The 15,162-nt window shown below is 31.3% G+C and overlaps 2 protein-coding genes across 4 annotated transcripts in view; one reads left to right on the top strand and one right to left on the bottom strand.

Moving 5' to 3' along the window:
- Window positions 1–15,162, top strand: part of LOC130442542 (synaptotagmin-15-like) — an 80,952-nt gene that overhangs the window by 3,935 nt on the left and 61,855 nt on the right. The gene's annotated exons all lie outside the window — the stretch shown is intronic.
- On the bottom strand, window positions 3,905–13,914 carry LOC130442928 (uncharacterized). Its single transcript, XM_056777337.1, has 2 exons — window positions 13,526–13,914; window positions 3,905–9,013 (listed from the first exon to the last, which is right to left on the bottom strand). The coding sequence occupies exon 2, from the start codon at window positions 8,837–8,839 to the stop codon at window positions 3,905–3,907; it is 4,935 nt and encodes a 1,644-aa protein (XP_056633315.1). The 5' UTR covers window positions 8,840–9,013; window positions 13,526–13,914.

The following is a 15,162-nucleotide window of genomic DNA, read 5'->3' as shown; positions in this document are numbered from 1 at the left end:
AACTTTATAAAACATTCTGGAGAATCGATTACAATAGTTTTCATTCATTTTAGAACTGTCCAGATGATACCAGAACTTTTTACGACTTTATAAAACATTCTGGATCGATTACAATAGTTTTCACTCAATTTAGAGCTATCCAGATGATACCAGAACTTTTTACGACTTTATAAAACATTCTGGATCGATTACAATAGTTTTCACTCAATTTAGAGCTATCCAGATGATACCAGAACTTTTTACGATTTTATAAAACATTCTGGATCGATTACAATAGTTTCCACTCAATTTAGAGCTATCCAGATGATACCAGAACTTTCTACGACTTTATAAAACATTCTGGATCGATTACAATAGTTTTCACTCATTTTAGAACTGTCCAGATGATTCCAGAAGTTTTTATAACTTTATAAAACATTCTGGAGAATCGATTACAATAGTTTTCATTCATTTTAGAACTGTCCAGATGATTCCATAACTTTTTACGACTTTATAAAACATTCTGGATCGATTACAATAGATTTCACTCAATTTAGAGCTATCCAGATGATACCAGAACTTTTTACGACTTTATAAAACATTCTGGATCGATTACAATAGTTTTCACTCAATTTAGAGCTATCCAGATGATACCAGAACTTTTTACGACTTTATAAAACATTCTGGAGAATCGATTACAATAGTTTTCATTCATTTTAGAACTGTCCAGATGATACCAGAACTTTTTACGACTTTATAAAACATTCTGGATCGATTACAATAGTTTTCACTCAATTTAGAGCTATCCAGATGATACCAGAACTTTTTACGACTTTATAAAACATTCTGGATCGATTACAATAGTTTTCACTCAATTTAGAGCTATCCAGATGATACCAGAACTTTTTACGATTTTATAAAACATTCTGGATCGATTACAATAGTTTTCACTCAATTTAGAGCTATCCAGATGATACCAGAACTTTTTACGACTTTATAAAACATTCTGGATCGATTACAATAGTTTTCACTCAATTTAGAGCTATCCAGATGATACCAGAACTTTCTACGACTTTATAAAACATTCTGGATCGATTACAATAGTTTTCACTCAATTTAGAGCTATCCAGATGTTACCAGAACTTTTTGCGACTTTATAAAACATTCTGGATCGATTACAATAGTTTTCACTCAATTTAGAGCTATCCAGATGTTACCAGAACTTTTTGCGACTTTATAAAACATTCTGGATCGATTACAATAGTTTTCACTCAATTTAGAGCTATCCAGATGATACCAGAACTTTTTGCGACTTTATAAAACATTCTGGATCGATTACAATAGTTTTCACTCAATTTAGAGCTATCCAGATGATACCAGAACTTTCTACGACTTTATAAAACATTCTGGGTCGATTACAATAGTTTTCACTCAATTTAGAGCTATCCAGATGATACCAGAACTTTCTACGACTTTATAAAACATTCTGGATCGTTTACAATAGTTTTCACTCAATTTAGAGCTATCCAGATGATTCCAGAACTTTTTACGACTTTATAAACATTCTGGAGAATCGATTATAATAGTTGAACATATTCCAGAACTTTCTAGACCATTCCAGAAATTTGGAGTTCTTTTCGGAAGTTCATATGCGTTAGAAAAGAACCGAAATATATATTTTTAACATTTTCCCCATCCACAACCATCCACTACCATCCACCCCGATCAAACTTCTTCAATATAATCGGGAGATCGAAGGGTATTTACCACCCCAACGGGAATTTGATTAGGATTCAACATCTCGGCCATTTTATAAACGCTTAAACCACAATCTGTTTATCTATTTTCACGACAAAACAAAAAACATCCTGTACATAAATGAAAGTCACGGTTTCGGACACGATCAGTGTTCCCAACTTTTAAAAATTTATCTCTCTAAAGCCCCAATCAAAATCCCCTAAAATAACATTGAGAATTATACAAATATATATAAAAATCACTAAAAATATACCATCCCGCATTCTCCTAGGGGGAAAAAATACTTAAGTTGGTAACCCTTGACACGATAGACATCGCATTCGAAAAATTAGGCTTCAGGTTAAACATCTGTTGTTAGTTCACTTTCGACGCATGTTATTTAATAACCACACCTCGTACGTTTTTCGGTGTTGTGTCTTTTTTCCCTCAGAAGCTTCGTCAGCCGTTATTTTGAATATTTATGGGTTTTTTTAATAAGATATTGTTTACTCGGATAAAATTATGGTTAATTCAGAATATTAATAACGGCGTTATATTTTAAAATTGAGCTGTGCATTAAAATTTACGACCCTCTCAAAAGATTTAAGAAAGAATCGTTTCTTTGCCACTAAAACTTCGAATATATTTATTCGTTCAACCGCAGTCTTTCTAAATCTTTTATTGCGTATATAAATTTTCTCTTTTTAGCGGGATTTGAGATTGTTTCAATTCACAAGAGATTGTCCAAAAAGTCACTTACTGAAAACGAAGTAAAATTAGATCTACAACAACTTTTCAATTAGTAATATCATCGAAAGAAGTTTTTAAGAAATGTTTTAAATCTGCTAGATCAGATAGTAAGTCAACAGCCCTGCGTCGATCAACATTTTGGCGACGAACCGTCCTATCCAGCTACAGGATGAATTTTGTGGAGATGGAGGAAAAAAAATCGATGGAATTGATGCATATCACGATGTTTCGAAACTAAACAACAATCGTTTCATTAGAACAACGTGGAACGGTTGCTGAAGATTAATTTGAACAGTCGAATTGATGGATCAACCGTCGTACGGACCTTATTTTACACCCAGTGATTTCTTCCTATCCCCGCAGGTCTAAAATAAATACAATCAAACGTTTATTGACTCGAATGAATTATAAATATTTTATTTTATTCGTTTCAAAAGTTAAGAACGCCTAAATTATCTCGATTTTACTAATTTACTGACAGTGGAACTTGTTGTGGGATTTCGGTTAGGATATAAATCATTACACGTTTATTTTTGTCTTTGTGAAAATCGTACAAGGTGTTTACGATATAATTGAGCTGTTGCATACATAAAACTCACTCTGTATATACGAAGTATTAAAATTCTACACATTTTTTTGGTAAAAATATAATTGGACAAAACATTTTGTTTCGTTATTTGAATTTTTTACTACAAATCGAAATTGCTTCATATCGAGTACTCGTTTTGGGTATTTTTTGAAAAATTCTAACCTAGAACAATAATTATTGAAAATTTTCCGCAGGAATGCTTCTCAGATTCCCGCTGAAGACTTTGTAAAGCCTTTTGGAAGATTTATCTTAATAGTCAGGGCCGGATTAAGCTAGGGGCTTGGGGGGGGGGCTATAGCCCCGGGCCCCATCATTTTGTATTTTTTGATGTGTTGATACCACAAATCTAACGTATTGATATTATTTTGTGAATTTTTCCGGGTTTCCGAATTCCTTAAGGGGGCCCCGTCATTATTTTAGCCCCGGGCCTTATAAATCTTAATCCGGCCCTGTTATTAGTAGTTGTTTCTACATTTTCTTGTCGTACTATGAATAGGTGTCATCATCTGGCGTATTTTCAAAGAAAAATTTGATTCCTCTACCGGAAATTGTTGCCCGTACAGTTATTTTATGACTAATCGTGATTTTTGGTGCTTGAGATCAAGCGTTTCATTAGTAAATGTCAAAATATCAAAATTTAATATTCAATCCAAACGTTTTTGTTTGTTGTATACATGTTGAATCAGTTAAATTTACGATTGTTGTCGTTTAATGTTTTAAGCTTCTCGTCGAAACGGTGGTAAACAAAAAGTCGCATTAGGAATATAGAAATACGAGCAAAACCAAATGGGATTCTTGAATCTATTTATTAAACAAATATATAAAATATAAATATTTACAAAAATCTATTTAAATAGGGGCGTAATAATACAATCTTTTGCTAGGATCTTTTACGATATTTGGTTTGTTTTTAAAAGCGAATTTAAGCATTTTTTCGGGTTCTTCATTTCCCTCAATTTCTTCATTTGTGGGTTTACTGTAGCTTTCCAAAGTATTTACGGATTTAGATAAATTTGGATCTTTGTAAAAAGATTCGGGTTTAGGAACGATGTCAGTTAAACGAGTCGGAGTAGTTTCATTAACTTGTTTATGCTTGTTACCTCTCGATGACTGTTTCCTGCTATTTGGTATTAAATCATCTTCAATTTTGGTAAATTCCTTCGGCAAATTCATCTTCATAGTCGTCGTTTCTTCATTTTCTTTCGATAAAATCAATTTATCTGATCTATTTGCGATTTCTTCATTATCGGCAACTTTATTTTCACTCGGAGCTTCTTCTATACTTCTATAATTACCACCGTGTTTTTTATCTGTATCATAATCTGCGATAATTTCGACGGTTGCGTTATTACAAGATTTTTCCGTATTTCTGTTATTTCCTTTTTTATTCCTGCTGTAATTCTCGACGACATTTTTAGTTTCATTAGTTCCGGTATTATCGGATCTTCTTTTAACTATTTTCGTTGCATTTTTTTCATCTTCATCCGAATGAAGATGAATAATCGGACGTCTCCTTCTTAATTTATTCGCTACTGGTTCCGTAGAAGATGGAATAGGTGTAGTTGTAGTAGTTGTCTTCATCCGTCTCCTTTGTATAGTTATTCCTTCATTTTCTTTTATTATACTTGGTTCTTTAACGTTGTCGGTTTCTTCGGTAATGATTAAAAATTCTTTTTGAGTGGTGGAATCTGCTTCATCTTCCTTTATTGGTTTAGATGTCGGTCTAGAAATAGTTTTGTATTTACTCGTGTCGTAAGAAGTTTTTGGTAGATAATTTTTCAATTTTGGAATAAAATCTGATACGTCGAATATACCTAGTTGTTCGTAATGTTCATTTATAGAACCGCCTGGAGAATTTTTTATATTTTCTTCTTCGTTAACAATTTCTTCGTAATTTTCCGTAGTAGTTTTAATATCTTCTATTATTTTGTAATCACTGTTTTGTCTAATTTTATTCAAAATATTTAAAAACGGAGGTGGAGTAGTAGATTCAGCTTTCGCTATAATATTAGTAGTAGTGGAAATTGTGTTAATTTCTTCATTTGTTTCAGTAGTAGTTGGATCTGGAATATTTTTATAACCGGATTCGTCATGGAGTTTATTTACGAAATCTACGTAACTTTTACCTTCAGGTGGAGGTGTAGCCGTAACGAAAACGGGATCTTGTAACGGTTTTAAAGTAGATGAAGGTTGTTCTGTAATTTCTTCATATTCTTCTTCTTCTTCTTCTTGAGATTCAGGTTTCTCCGTAGTGATATATACGATTCTACCAGTTTTTTCGTCGTAATAATAACTTTTCGATCGATGCGGTTTTTCATCTTCTTCGTTATCGACGACTTTTGATTTTTTTTCTTCTTCTTCTTCTTCTTTATTCCTCGATAACGTTGCGTACGTAGACGTACTCCTTTTAATTCTAACCGACATACGTTTATTTTTGATAAAATCCGAATACGAAGTAACTTTTTGTTTCGGAGGCGGTTTCAATCCTATAACGAAGTATTTATTCATTTTTTTTATAATAGAATTCGATATTTGAAGGGAATTATCTCGTTTAGGGTGCGAAATTGTTTTATAACGTCGCGTACTGGGCGGCATCAAACCCATTACTTCAGTAGTTTTATCGATATAATCGTTAATATTTTCTGTAACCGGTATTGTTATACCGTAATCTGGAGTAGTGGAATTTTTTTGTCTTTTCTTAGCTTCTAAAAGAGATAAATACAATTTAAGTTTTTCTTCTCTTTCTTTTACCACGGCCGGATCTACTGTTGGTCTAACTGGTTGTTTTTTCGTTTTTCTTTTAAACGTCGCAGGTATTAGCGTAGTGGTACCGATTTGAGGACGATAATTGTCATTTTCGTACGCTTGCAGATAAGTATCAGGATAATAGAGACTAAGTTTGGGATTCAAATTGAAATATACAGATTCGGACGATTGAATCGCAGCATCATCTGGTGATTGTTGTTGAGAAGAATTTTTGATGTTATTCAAAATATCTGTTAAAACGTACAATTGTTCGTTTGGTTTGATTTCGTCTTTGTAAGAAACTTCACTTTTCAATTCTGTATTTGTTGGGATCTTTTCGTTGAATATTGGGAAAGGCGTCGTAGGTAGGAATTTGTTTATGTCGAATATTTGAAAGGGCGGTCGTTTTCTTTTGATTTTTCTTCTTCTCAATTCCTCGGCTTGCGGAAGGATTTCTTTTTGATCTTCGTTCTCGTCGGGTACAGATTTAGATTGTCGGGAAATTTGTTTTTCTCGTCCTTTATCAACGTCTCTTATAGCAGAATTCGGTATTGCCGATACAAATTGTTCATATATGATTGTCCCCTTTTCTATATTAGTTTCTTCGGGAAGAAAATCTTGTAATTCTGTTTGACGATGTGTATGTTTGGGTTTTAAAGTTGGTGTATATGTAGGTGTCGTTAATAATTTGTTCGTTTCGATATTATCATCGTTTATATCGTTTTTTATTGAAACTTTATCAATATTTCGTTGTTTATTGCCATTTTTCTCGTTGCGACGTTTTAAAATATCAAAAATAGGCACCGGCGGTTGTATACTATCTTCTTTGAAAATAGGACTATCCAGAGGATTTTCTCCGAAGTATCTTATTTTCAAACAATCGATTTGATCTCCTAAACCTGTTAATCGAGGTGTTTTCGGTTGTTCGGCCAGTTTTTTTGGTTTTGGTATATTCTCTTCGTCGTCGTCGTCGTCTTCTTCATCCTCATCGTCGTTTTCGGCTTTTAGTACTCTTTCTGGAATGGCGTCGACGGTTTCTCGTACTTCCGGACATTTTACTTTACGTTCGGCTTCTTCGTAGAAAATCATATTTTCGCCAGTTTTTTTTGGAATGTTTTGTAAATTTTCCGCGTATCTAAGAGGCGAATTTTCGTTTAAACCTTTCTCTTTATATTTATCGTAATAAGGAAATTTTATATTATTTGTGTCGTCTTTTTTTACTTCACCTAATTCGTGGTTAATCGAAGGAACGAATTCGGAATTTAATCCGAGATTTGAGAAATCGTTCGCGTATCTTTTTACTCTTTGTTTCGAATGCAAAAAACCATCGAATACTTCTAAATCATTGTCTTGATTTGGTTTTGGTATAGCTGTAGTAGGAAGAGTTGTTATTGGTATTTCTTCTGGTAAATCTTCGGTAGGTGGAGTTGGTGTACTCGATATAATTTCTTCGATGAATATACCGCTAAAATCAACTGTTTTCGGAATATTTTCCGTTTTAGATTTCTGGATCGTTTTGTAAACTTTTGGATAAACCTTTTCGTATTTGTGAGTACCGTTATTCGGTTTTAATACCGTATCTATTCTACCGGAAAATTCCGTTTCCGTATTACCGTTATCTTTCTCTTTAGTCATCGTAGTTTTCGTTTCTTTGGTACTGATGAAATTTTTGTTTTCTTTTATAGGTTCACGCGTCGTGATTTCTTCGAATTGACTTCCCGCCGTATCCGTATCTTCTATATTAAGTTTTTCTTCTTTTAATTTTTCTATTTCTTCGTCGCTTAAAACGCCGTTTCCGATAGAAAATTTCGCGGTGGTAATTCGCGGCGAATGAAGATTGTATTTGCGATTAGCGGGTCTATTTTCGATTTTTTCCCTTTCGATATCTTCGAAACCTTCGTCGTTCGCCGCTTCTTTTTCGTGTCCGGCGTGATCGTAAGCGCTATCTTCGTAACCTTCCTCCGTATAAACGGTATGCGTTTTGGCTTCTTTAATCGCTTCTCGCAATCTTCCATCATCTTCGTCTTCCGGTAAATATTCCGTATTTTCGATTTCTCTAACTTGTGCGTACAATTTCGTAGGAACAAATTCGTTTTCTTCGTCGCTTTCATCGTTATCTTCGTTAACCTCATCGTTATTTTCACTAAATTCTTGTTGTTTTGGAAAAAGTTTGAGATTTCTTGTAAATTCTTTATTTTGTTTATCGAATAACTTTTGTCCGTTTTCGAAGGTTTCGAAACCGTCGGGTTTTACTTTATCTTCTTCTAATTCATCGTATTTTTGTTTACTAACGAAAGGTTTATGTTTAATACCCGGTTTAGCCCACAAACCTTGTCCCGGGTAAATAGGTTTGGTAGGAATATCGGCTGGAAATTCGTGGGAGCTCGTAGGGGCATTTTCATCTTCTTCTCTTTCGATTTCGGTAACGTCTTCGTTTTTATAATGAGGATCGTATCGATTCGGTTCGTGGGTTTTATCGTCTCGATAATTTTTGTCGAGATGACTGACGTATTGCGGTTTATTGTTAATGTTGACTTGTTTTAATTCTTCCAATGGTTTAAAATCATTAAAATTATCTACGTTTGTTCGTTTCCGAGGGATTTGATCGAATTGAGGTTTAGTAGTAGTAGTGGGAAATTGGAAAAATCGATTATTATCGAATGTATAAACCTGCGGTTGGAAATTTTGTTTTATCGGTGCGACGTTATCGAAAGGATCGAAGTAATTATTAATCTGTGGTTGCGCTTGCGCAAAATTATCTATTTTTGTACTAATATAATGAATTGGTTTATCGTAAATATTATTTTTACGGTAAATTTGTTTCGGTGGCGGTTTTTTATAATTCAAAGTATTAATTATTGGCGTTGATGTAATTGGGGACCATCTGTTATTAGTCGGTGTCAACAGGATATCTAATTCGTGAAAAGATCGTGGTTGGTTTGATCTATTATCTTTATAATAAACTGCATTCCAAGTTGGTACTCTTATAGTAGTACCGGTAGCAAATAAACTACAAAGTAGTATTATCAAATTATCCATTTTTAAAATGTTTTTTTAACGTATAACAACGTTTGAATGTGCAAATAAAAATAAATCGCCGATAAATATTTCGAAATGGCTGCCATTTTCTTCTTCTTCTTCTTCTTCCTCTAACGGGTTTATTTTAACGACATTTTCGTTATTATAACTTGAATCGGACTCTTTCTGAATATACTGAAACAGAAAATGATAAATAAATTAAATGAATTCTAATTGTTTAGTTCGCATTTGGGTTTATACGGTAAATGTTTTTATACGCCATTTCAAATAACGTTTCATCGTTCATTTTCCACTTGATTAGATTAACCAACTCAGAAATTGTCGAGAGACAAGGAATTACTTCGAAACTTACTAATATTAAAACAGAAAATTGTTGATTTTAGAATTTAAATTCGCGCGAAAAACTCCGGTTAACTTTTCGATTCAACGCGTATATTGTATCAAAAATTTGTTTTCCAAAAAGTTAGAATTGAAAATGAGAGAAAACCTATTTTCAAAATTAGTCCTTTTTGGAACAAATATGCCTTCCTAGTACAGAAATAAATATGGAAAGAGGTAAAATCGAAAATTTAACGAATACACTCACTTTAGAGGCGAAAAAATACGACACAACACAAAAACAAACAAATACAGAGCACGAGGGAAAATTTAGGTACAAAACTTAGATATAAATCATGTGACTGATACACAGATGGCGCTACGATTGTCCAATCCATATGACGTTTACGAAGTACCAACTTTCCAAACACTATATGTCAAATTTCATGACATTCATGACATTTCGACAAACTCAAAACAATAATTTCTTGTTCTTAGAATAATTTGAAAGTCCACTAAATAAAATGAAGTTATCTACTAAAAGAATGAGGGATTCTATTCAAGCCATCACAAAATTGTTGTCAAAATTATATTTTCTCGCTGTTGGGATTAGTTTTCGAAGTCTAAAATATTTCTATAGGATATCGAATAGTAGTTTTTAAGATTGAGTTCAAAAAAGTATCTAAATCGGTTTTCGATAACAACCAAAATCAACTAGAAAGATTACGAACCCTGTATATCATTTTATTTTTATTTTCTAACGTCTAATGGCAATGGGAAACTTTTTCGTAATATCAAAACTACTTTTCATATAAAATAAATGTACATGAACCTAACGAGAGGGTCCAAGGGTGAATAATCGTCGGGATTGGGAATATAAAATACATTTTCAGAAGATTACGATTGGGATGAGAAAGACTGAATCAAAGTTTTATTTTTTCTTTACTATTTCCAGACAAAAGTTGGGAAAAGGGTAAATACTGGATTATTTAATTTGTTTGTCTGATGCTACGTTGATGTATATACGAGATTATTCGATATAAAAGACAACAAAACGAAAAAAAATAAATTTCGACAACTAATTAGTCAAAAAAATACGATTACTAGTAGAATTTTATTTAATTTGTATCTTTATTTAGTTATTTTATAGTTTTATCTACAAATTGTAACAATTTTTTTATAATAAAGGATTTCTCTCTATCTGTCAAGGTTGTTCAATGATTTGTAGTGTTGAGGAATACGCTTGACATAGTACCCAACAATTACTCAATGTTTGGTGTTAATTGTAGACCATGACTGATATTTACAAATGAAAATTTGTGGTTTTTTCTTAGTTCTTATGAAGAACGTGTCCCGTTGTTGTTTAAAACCGTTTAACAAACGCGGTCGATTTCTAATTATGTTAATATTAATTATAACGTGATACTTAGTTTCATATTATACTGTATTATTACGAAAATAATGAAATTATGATAACTCCAACATTAAGAAACCACACCAAAAAGATATAAAGACAATACGAACGAAATTTCACAATAAAAACTTAAAATAAATATCAAATAGTTGTTGCAAATTAGCGATTGCTAGAAAATATCTTCACAAAATGTTTTATACAAATTTATTATCAAAAATTTCATACCTGCAATGATTTTTAACACTTGGTATGGTGAACAAACTTGTTGTGAACTCAAAAAAACAAAACGTTTCAATTTGTATGAAATTGAAAGATTGTCTTTGTACAAATTCCGATTTTATTGCTGAAATAGTTACTGAAGATGAAATATGACTTTTGAGGTTATGTGCCCGAGAATAAAATATAAAATTTTATATATGGAGAACCATCTCTGTACTACAGAAATTGTCCATCAAATTCTTAACTTTCGCATAAGTGATAATTGACACTTTCTTTCTAGAAATTCACAATATTTAATTAACATTCAGCGTCATCTCACAGTTGTTATATTTACAAAATTATTTTGTACTACGTAAATAGTTTAAATTTTGTATACAAATATTTAATTAACTAGTAATTTAAATAAGACGGACGGAAGACTAAACTGAACGATCATATGATATGTCGTCTGACAGGGACGCCATTCTGGTAAAATTTTGAATTATAATCTACCGTCTACAAGCAGACAGTTTTTAAGGTAAGCCCCCATATGAAATGGTCCTCCTTACCTCTATATATATATATATATATATATATATATATATATATATATATATAAAATAACCATTAAAAAGACACATTTTGATTTAATTCTTTTTACCGAAAAAACGATGATAGATCCATTTCAAAAAAACTACGTCTCGTCAATTTTGATTGAATTGAATGTTAAAAAATTGTTGAAAATAAAAAAAAATCCCGTGATTACTTGAAAATAAAGGATATGCCTACATTATTTCCTGTATATTAATACTATATTCTTTATTGTTAATACTTTCAACTCACCATATCAATTATTTGTTTTCTCATATAACAATTTTCAGTTTCTTGTATATATAATGACCTATCCTATATATATCATCACGATTATTTCGCAATTACTCTTATTGTTAGTTTGTTTACTTATTATAACGACTGAGTTAATGAGAAACTGTATTTAGGGCATGAAATTTAAAATGTGGAAAAACAAAAATTTGAAGACCCAATTTTTAATGTATCTCGTAGATAAGCATTACAGCATAAAAAAATAATAGACTATCAAGATAAAACCATTAGAAATAATATTCATAAGATGAAATAGCGAGCTAGTAAAAGTCCTATTAGAGTTTTGAGATTGTTTTCCAAAATATACTTTCGCATGAATTTAAGCTTCTCAATTCCGATTGAGGTACCTTCAAAATATGCGATTTGAACTTATCAACTACTTCTTCGGGTGTATTAAAACGTTGAACTCATAATTTTTTTTAATCTGTGTGGAAAAATAGCAAATCATTGAGTATCAAAAACGTGTATCCGGCGAACTACAGGGGGTGATGGAAAAACCAAAAAGAAACAGAAACGAAATTTGCTGTTGGTTCAATTTGTAAACAACAATCAAATAGTAATAGTATAAAAATATGTTTATTATAAAAAATATCAAATTTTACGACTCAAAAATTGAATACCAACCCTCGTATTTAATTTATAATAATAATTTTACAAAAAACTTTTCAATACTTAATTTAATTTCATTTAAACTGTTTATATTATCATATAAACTAATGGTACAGTAAAAACCGATTTATATTGATTAGAAAACTTGTTTGAATAAATTACTTGTTAGATAACCTCGACATTTTCAGCATAACTTTGTAGAACGAATAAATTCTAATCTAATAACTTTCTCTAATCGAATAGTTAATAATATACTTGGTAATTTATTTATTGGTAACTTGTACTGTTCAATAACTGAGTTAAATATTAATTTCAATATTCATAAGTTTCCTGATGGAATTGGTTTCTATGAGTAATACATACAATGTCTAAAGTCTCGGAAACTAATTTGTATATTAAAGGAAATGCTGGAAAGTACCAAGAAGTCAAAATAGATCAAATTTTTATTATTAAACAACTTCGAGAAAATGGTTACAAAGTCTGCATATGCTATTCATCGATTACATTCAAAAGAGTCAACGTGAAAGTTAAATATACTTTCAAGATTAGTTGGGGAGACTAGTAGAAATAATTAATCAAAACATTAAAAAATCGCAGTTTTTTCTTGTCTCAAAAGTACCTGGTTTGATTTTGAAGTGATAGTAGTTGTTAGAAAAATACCAGACTGAATACAAAGTTTTCATCACCAATACTCACAACTATATGTTTCGATAACCAAGTTATCATCTTCATAGACTGAAGGTAAACTGAAACTAAACAGTTTACAATGCTGAATTAACTAGAGTGAATAAATGAGTAGTTATGAAACGAAAAACATTTCATTAAAAACTGAAATCATTTTACAAAGCTACTTAAGATTTTATATTTAAATTTATAGTTTATATAAGATGCCAGTGGTTTTAAACACAAAAAACTGAATACCTAGTTTAAAAAATGACGTGTGGTATCTACGCCTATGGTAGATCAAACAAAATTATCGGCAAGGGTTTTTATAATTTGCAATTGATATTAGAAGAACTATAGAAACAATCTATCCAAGAATTTTGATGTATAGTGTATATAGAAATAATAGGAACTTATACTAAAGGGGAAAACGATTAGTTTCCTTTCTTTTTGTGTAGGAAGATCGAATACAAAGATACAATACAACATTAATCAAGTATTGGATGAAAAAGGTGTAAATCAATTTCTGTTGATCTGATATAATTAGAAATAAATTGTCACGTTGAATTTGATTAAAATAATATATTGATTCTAAATCTCACCTTCATTATAATAGCATCAAAATCACTTTGTTGATAATCCTGTTTGTCAGTATATTTTAGTTTGATAAATTGTTTTTGTTCAAAATCTACTTTCTACAAAAATTTTGTCAATTTTCTCATTAACTAATATATTAAATGAACTTTTTTAAATCTCTCCTAAAATGTATACGGCACGTATTTGGAAATCGATTTTCGCTCAATTTAAATGAAAAATATGTTACCGTTTTAGTATACTCGATTCGGTTAGAGAAATATCTAATCAAATCTGCATTGCAGTTTCCAATTATTCCGTTAATTCAATATCAAAATCAATTAGTCGAAAATATTTATCGCGTTAACCCAAATACAAACTTCGTATTATAAAATTGCTGTTTACATCCGCTGTGTTTGTACACTATACAAAAAAAAAAACTCACTTCACTTTCACGATCGACTGGCCCACTTCCAGTTGCTTCGATAGTCAACAATGAACTGATTTGTCCAACGGCACCATCGACTTAACGAAGATTAACCGTTAATAAGAACTATCACTTTCACACAGATAAGATCCAAAAAGTGTAGTTGAATAATTCGTCTCACTTTTTCTTAGGTCGTTGCTATTTCAATTCTATTTTCTTCTTGGTATTTCGCCGTAGAGATTGCATCTAACAAATGGTAAATTTCTTTGCGTTTGTTTAGTTTATAAGTAGGTACGTTCGTTTGATGTTATGGTACTTGTGGGGGTCTACGAGTTAAGTGTTAAGAATTGAATAGTAAAAGTAAAACACACTTAGAAATGTATGAAATTTGAGTTTTTTTTCACTACATAATATATTATAATTTGTTTTAAATTCGAAAGAAAAATCTTTTTATAAATCTTTGTGGTTTACCAAGAAAAATTCTACAAACAAACTACTCGTACTAAATAATGAATCATCGTACACTCTTTTTGTTGTGATATTAGCGTTTAGCGATCTCAAAAACCTCCAGGATGTTAATATTGGGTCAAAATGGGGCTTCAGGAGGCTAGTATAAACCAGATCTGATATCATTATTAAAATGTTCAAAATATTGATTCATTTTAGTTTTTTTTTTGTGATACAGACACTGTTAAAACCCAGTTTCCATTTGATTCATAGTTTATGTTGAATTGTAAAATGTTTAATTCCATCTTACATTACAACAGTTTGTGAAAGTTTATCTAACAAGGTCGAAGTTTCATTTTATTTTGTACCTTCATATCAAACAACAAACATTTCATAATAAATAAGTTTTAGAATAATTAGGTAAAAACGAAAATATTAAAATTCAGTTAAACTTTCAAGTTTGGATATAGAAATAAACAGAAAAATATCAACAATTATAAAAATAAACTTCAAAAATTACGAATTATTCTGCCAACTGCCAGCTGTCAATTGTCAACTGTCAAGGGTTAACTGTCAAGTGTTAACTGTCAACTGTCAACTGTCGACTGTCGACTGTCGACTGTCAACTGTCAATTGTCAAATGTTAGCGCCAATTGTATATCTTCGACATTATCAAGTTTTTTTGTTAAGCCCTTGTATCCAATCGACACCAACCCCTCGTGAAATTTAGTCTTCTTTGAACTGTCACGGGATGATGTCTTTCTTTGAGTAGATGACTGGTATCAATCCTCA

Source organism: Diorhabda sublineata, chromosome 4, assembly GCF_026230105.1.
Source record: "Diorhabda sublineata isolate icDioSubl1.1 chromosome 4, icDioSubl1.1, whole genome shotgun sequence".
Lineage (NCBI taxonomy): Eukaryota > Metazoa > Arthropoda > Insecta > Coleoptera > Chrysomelidae > Diorhabda > Diorhabda sublineata.
This window is presented reverse-complemented; position numbering and strand designations above follow the sequence as displayed.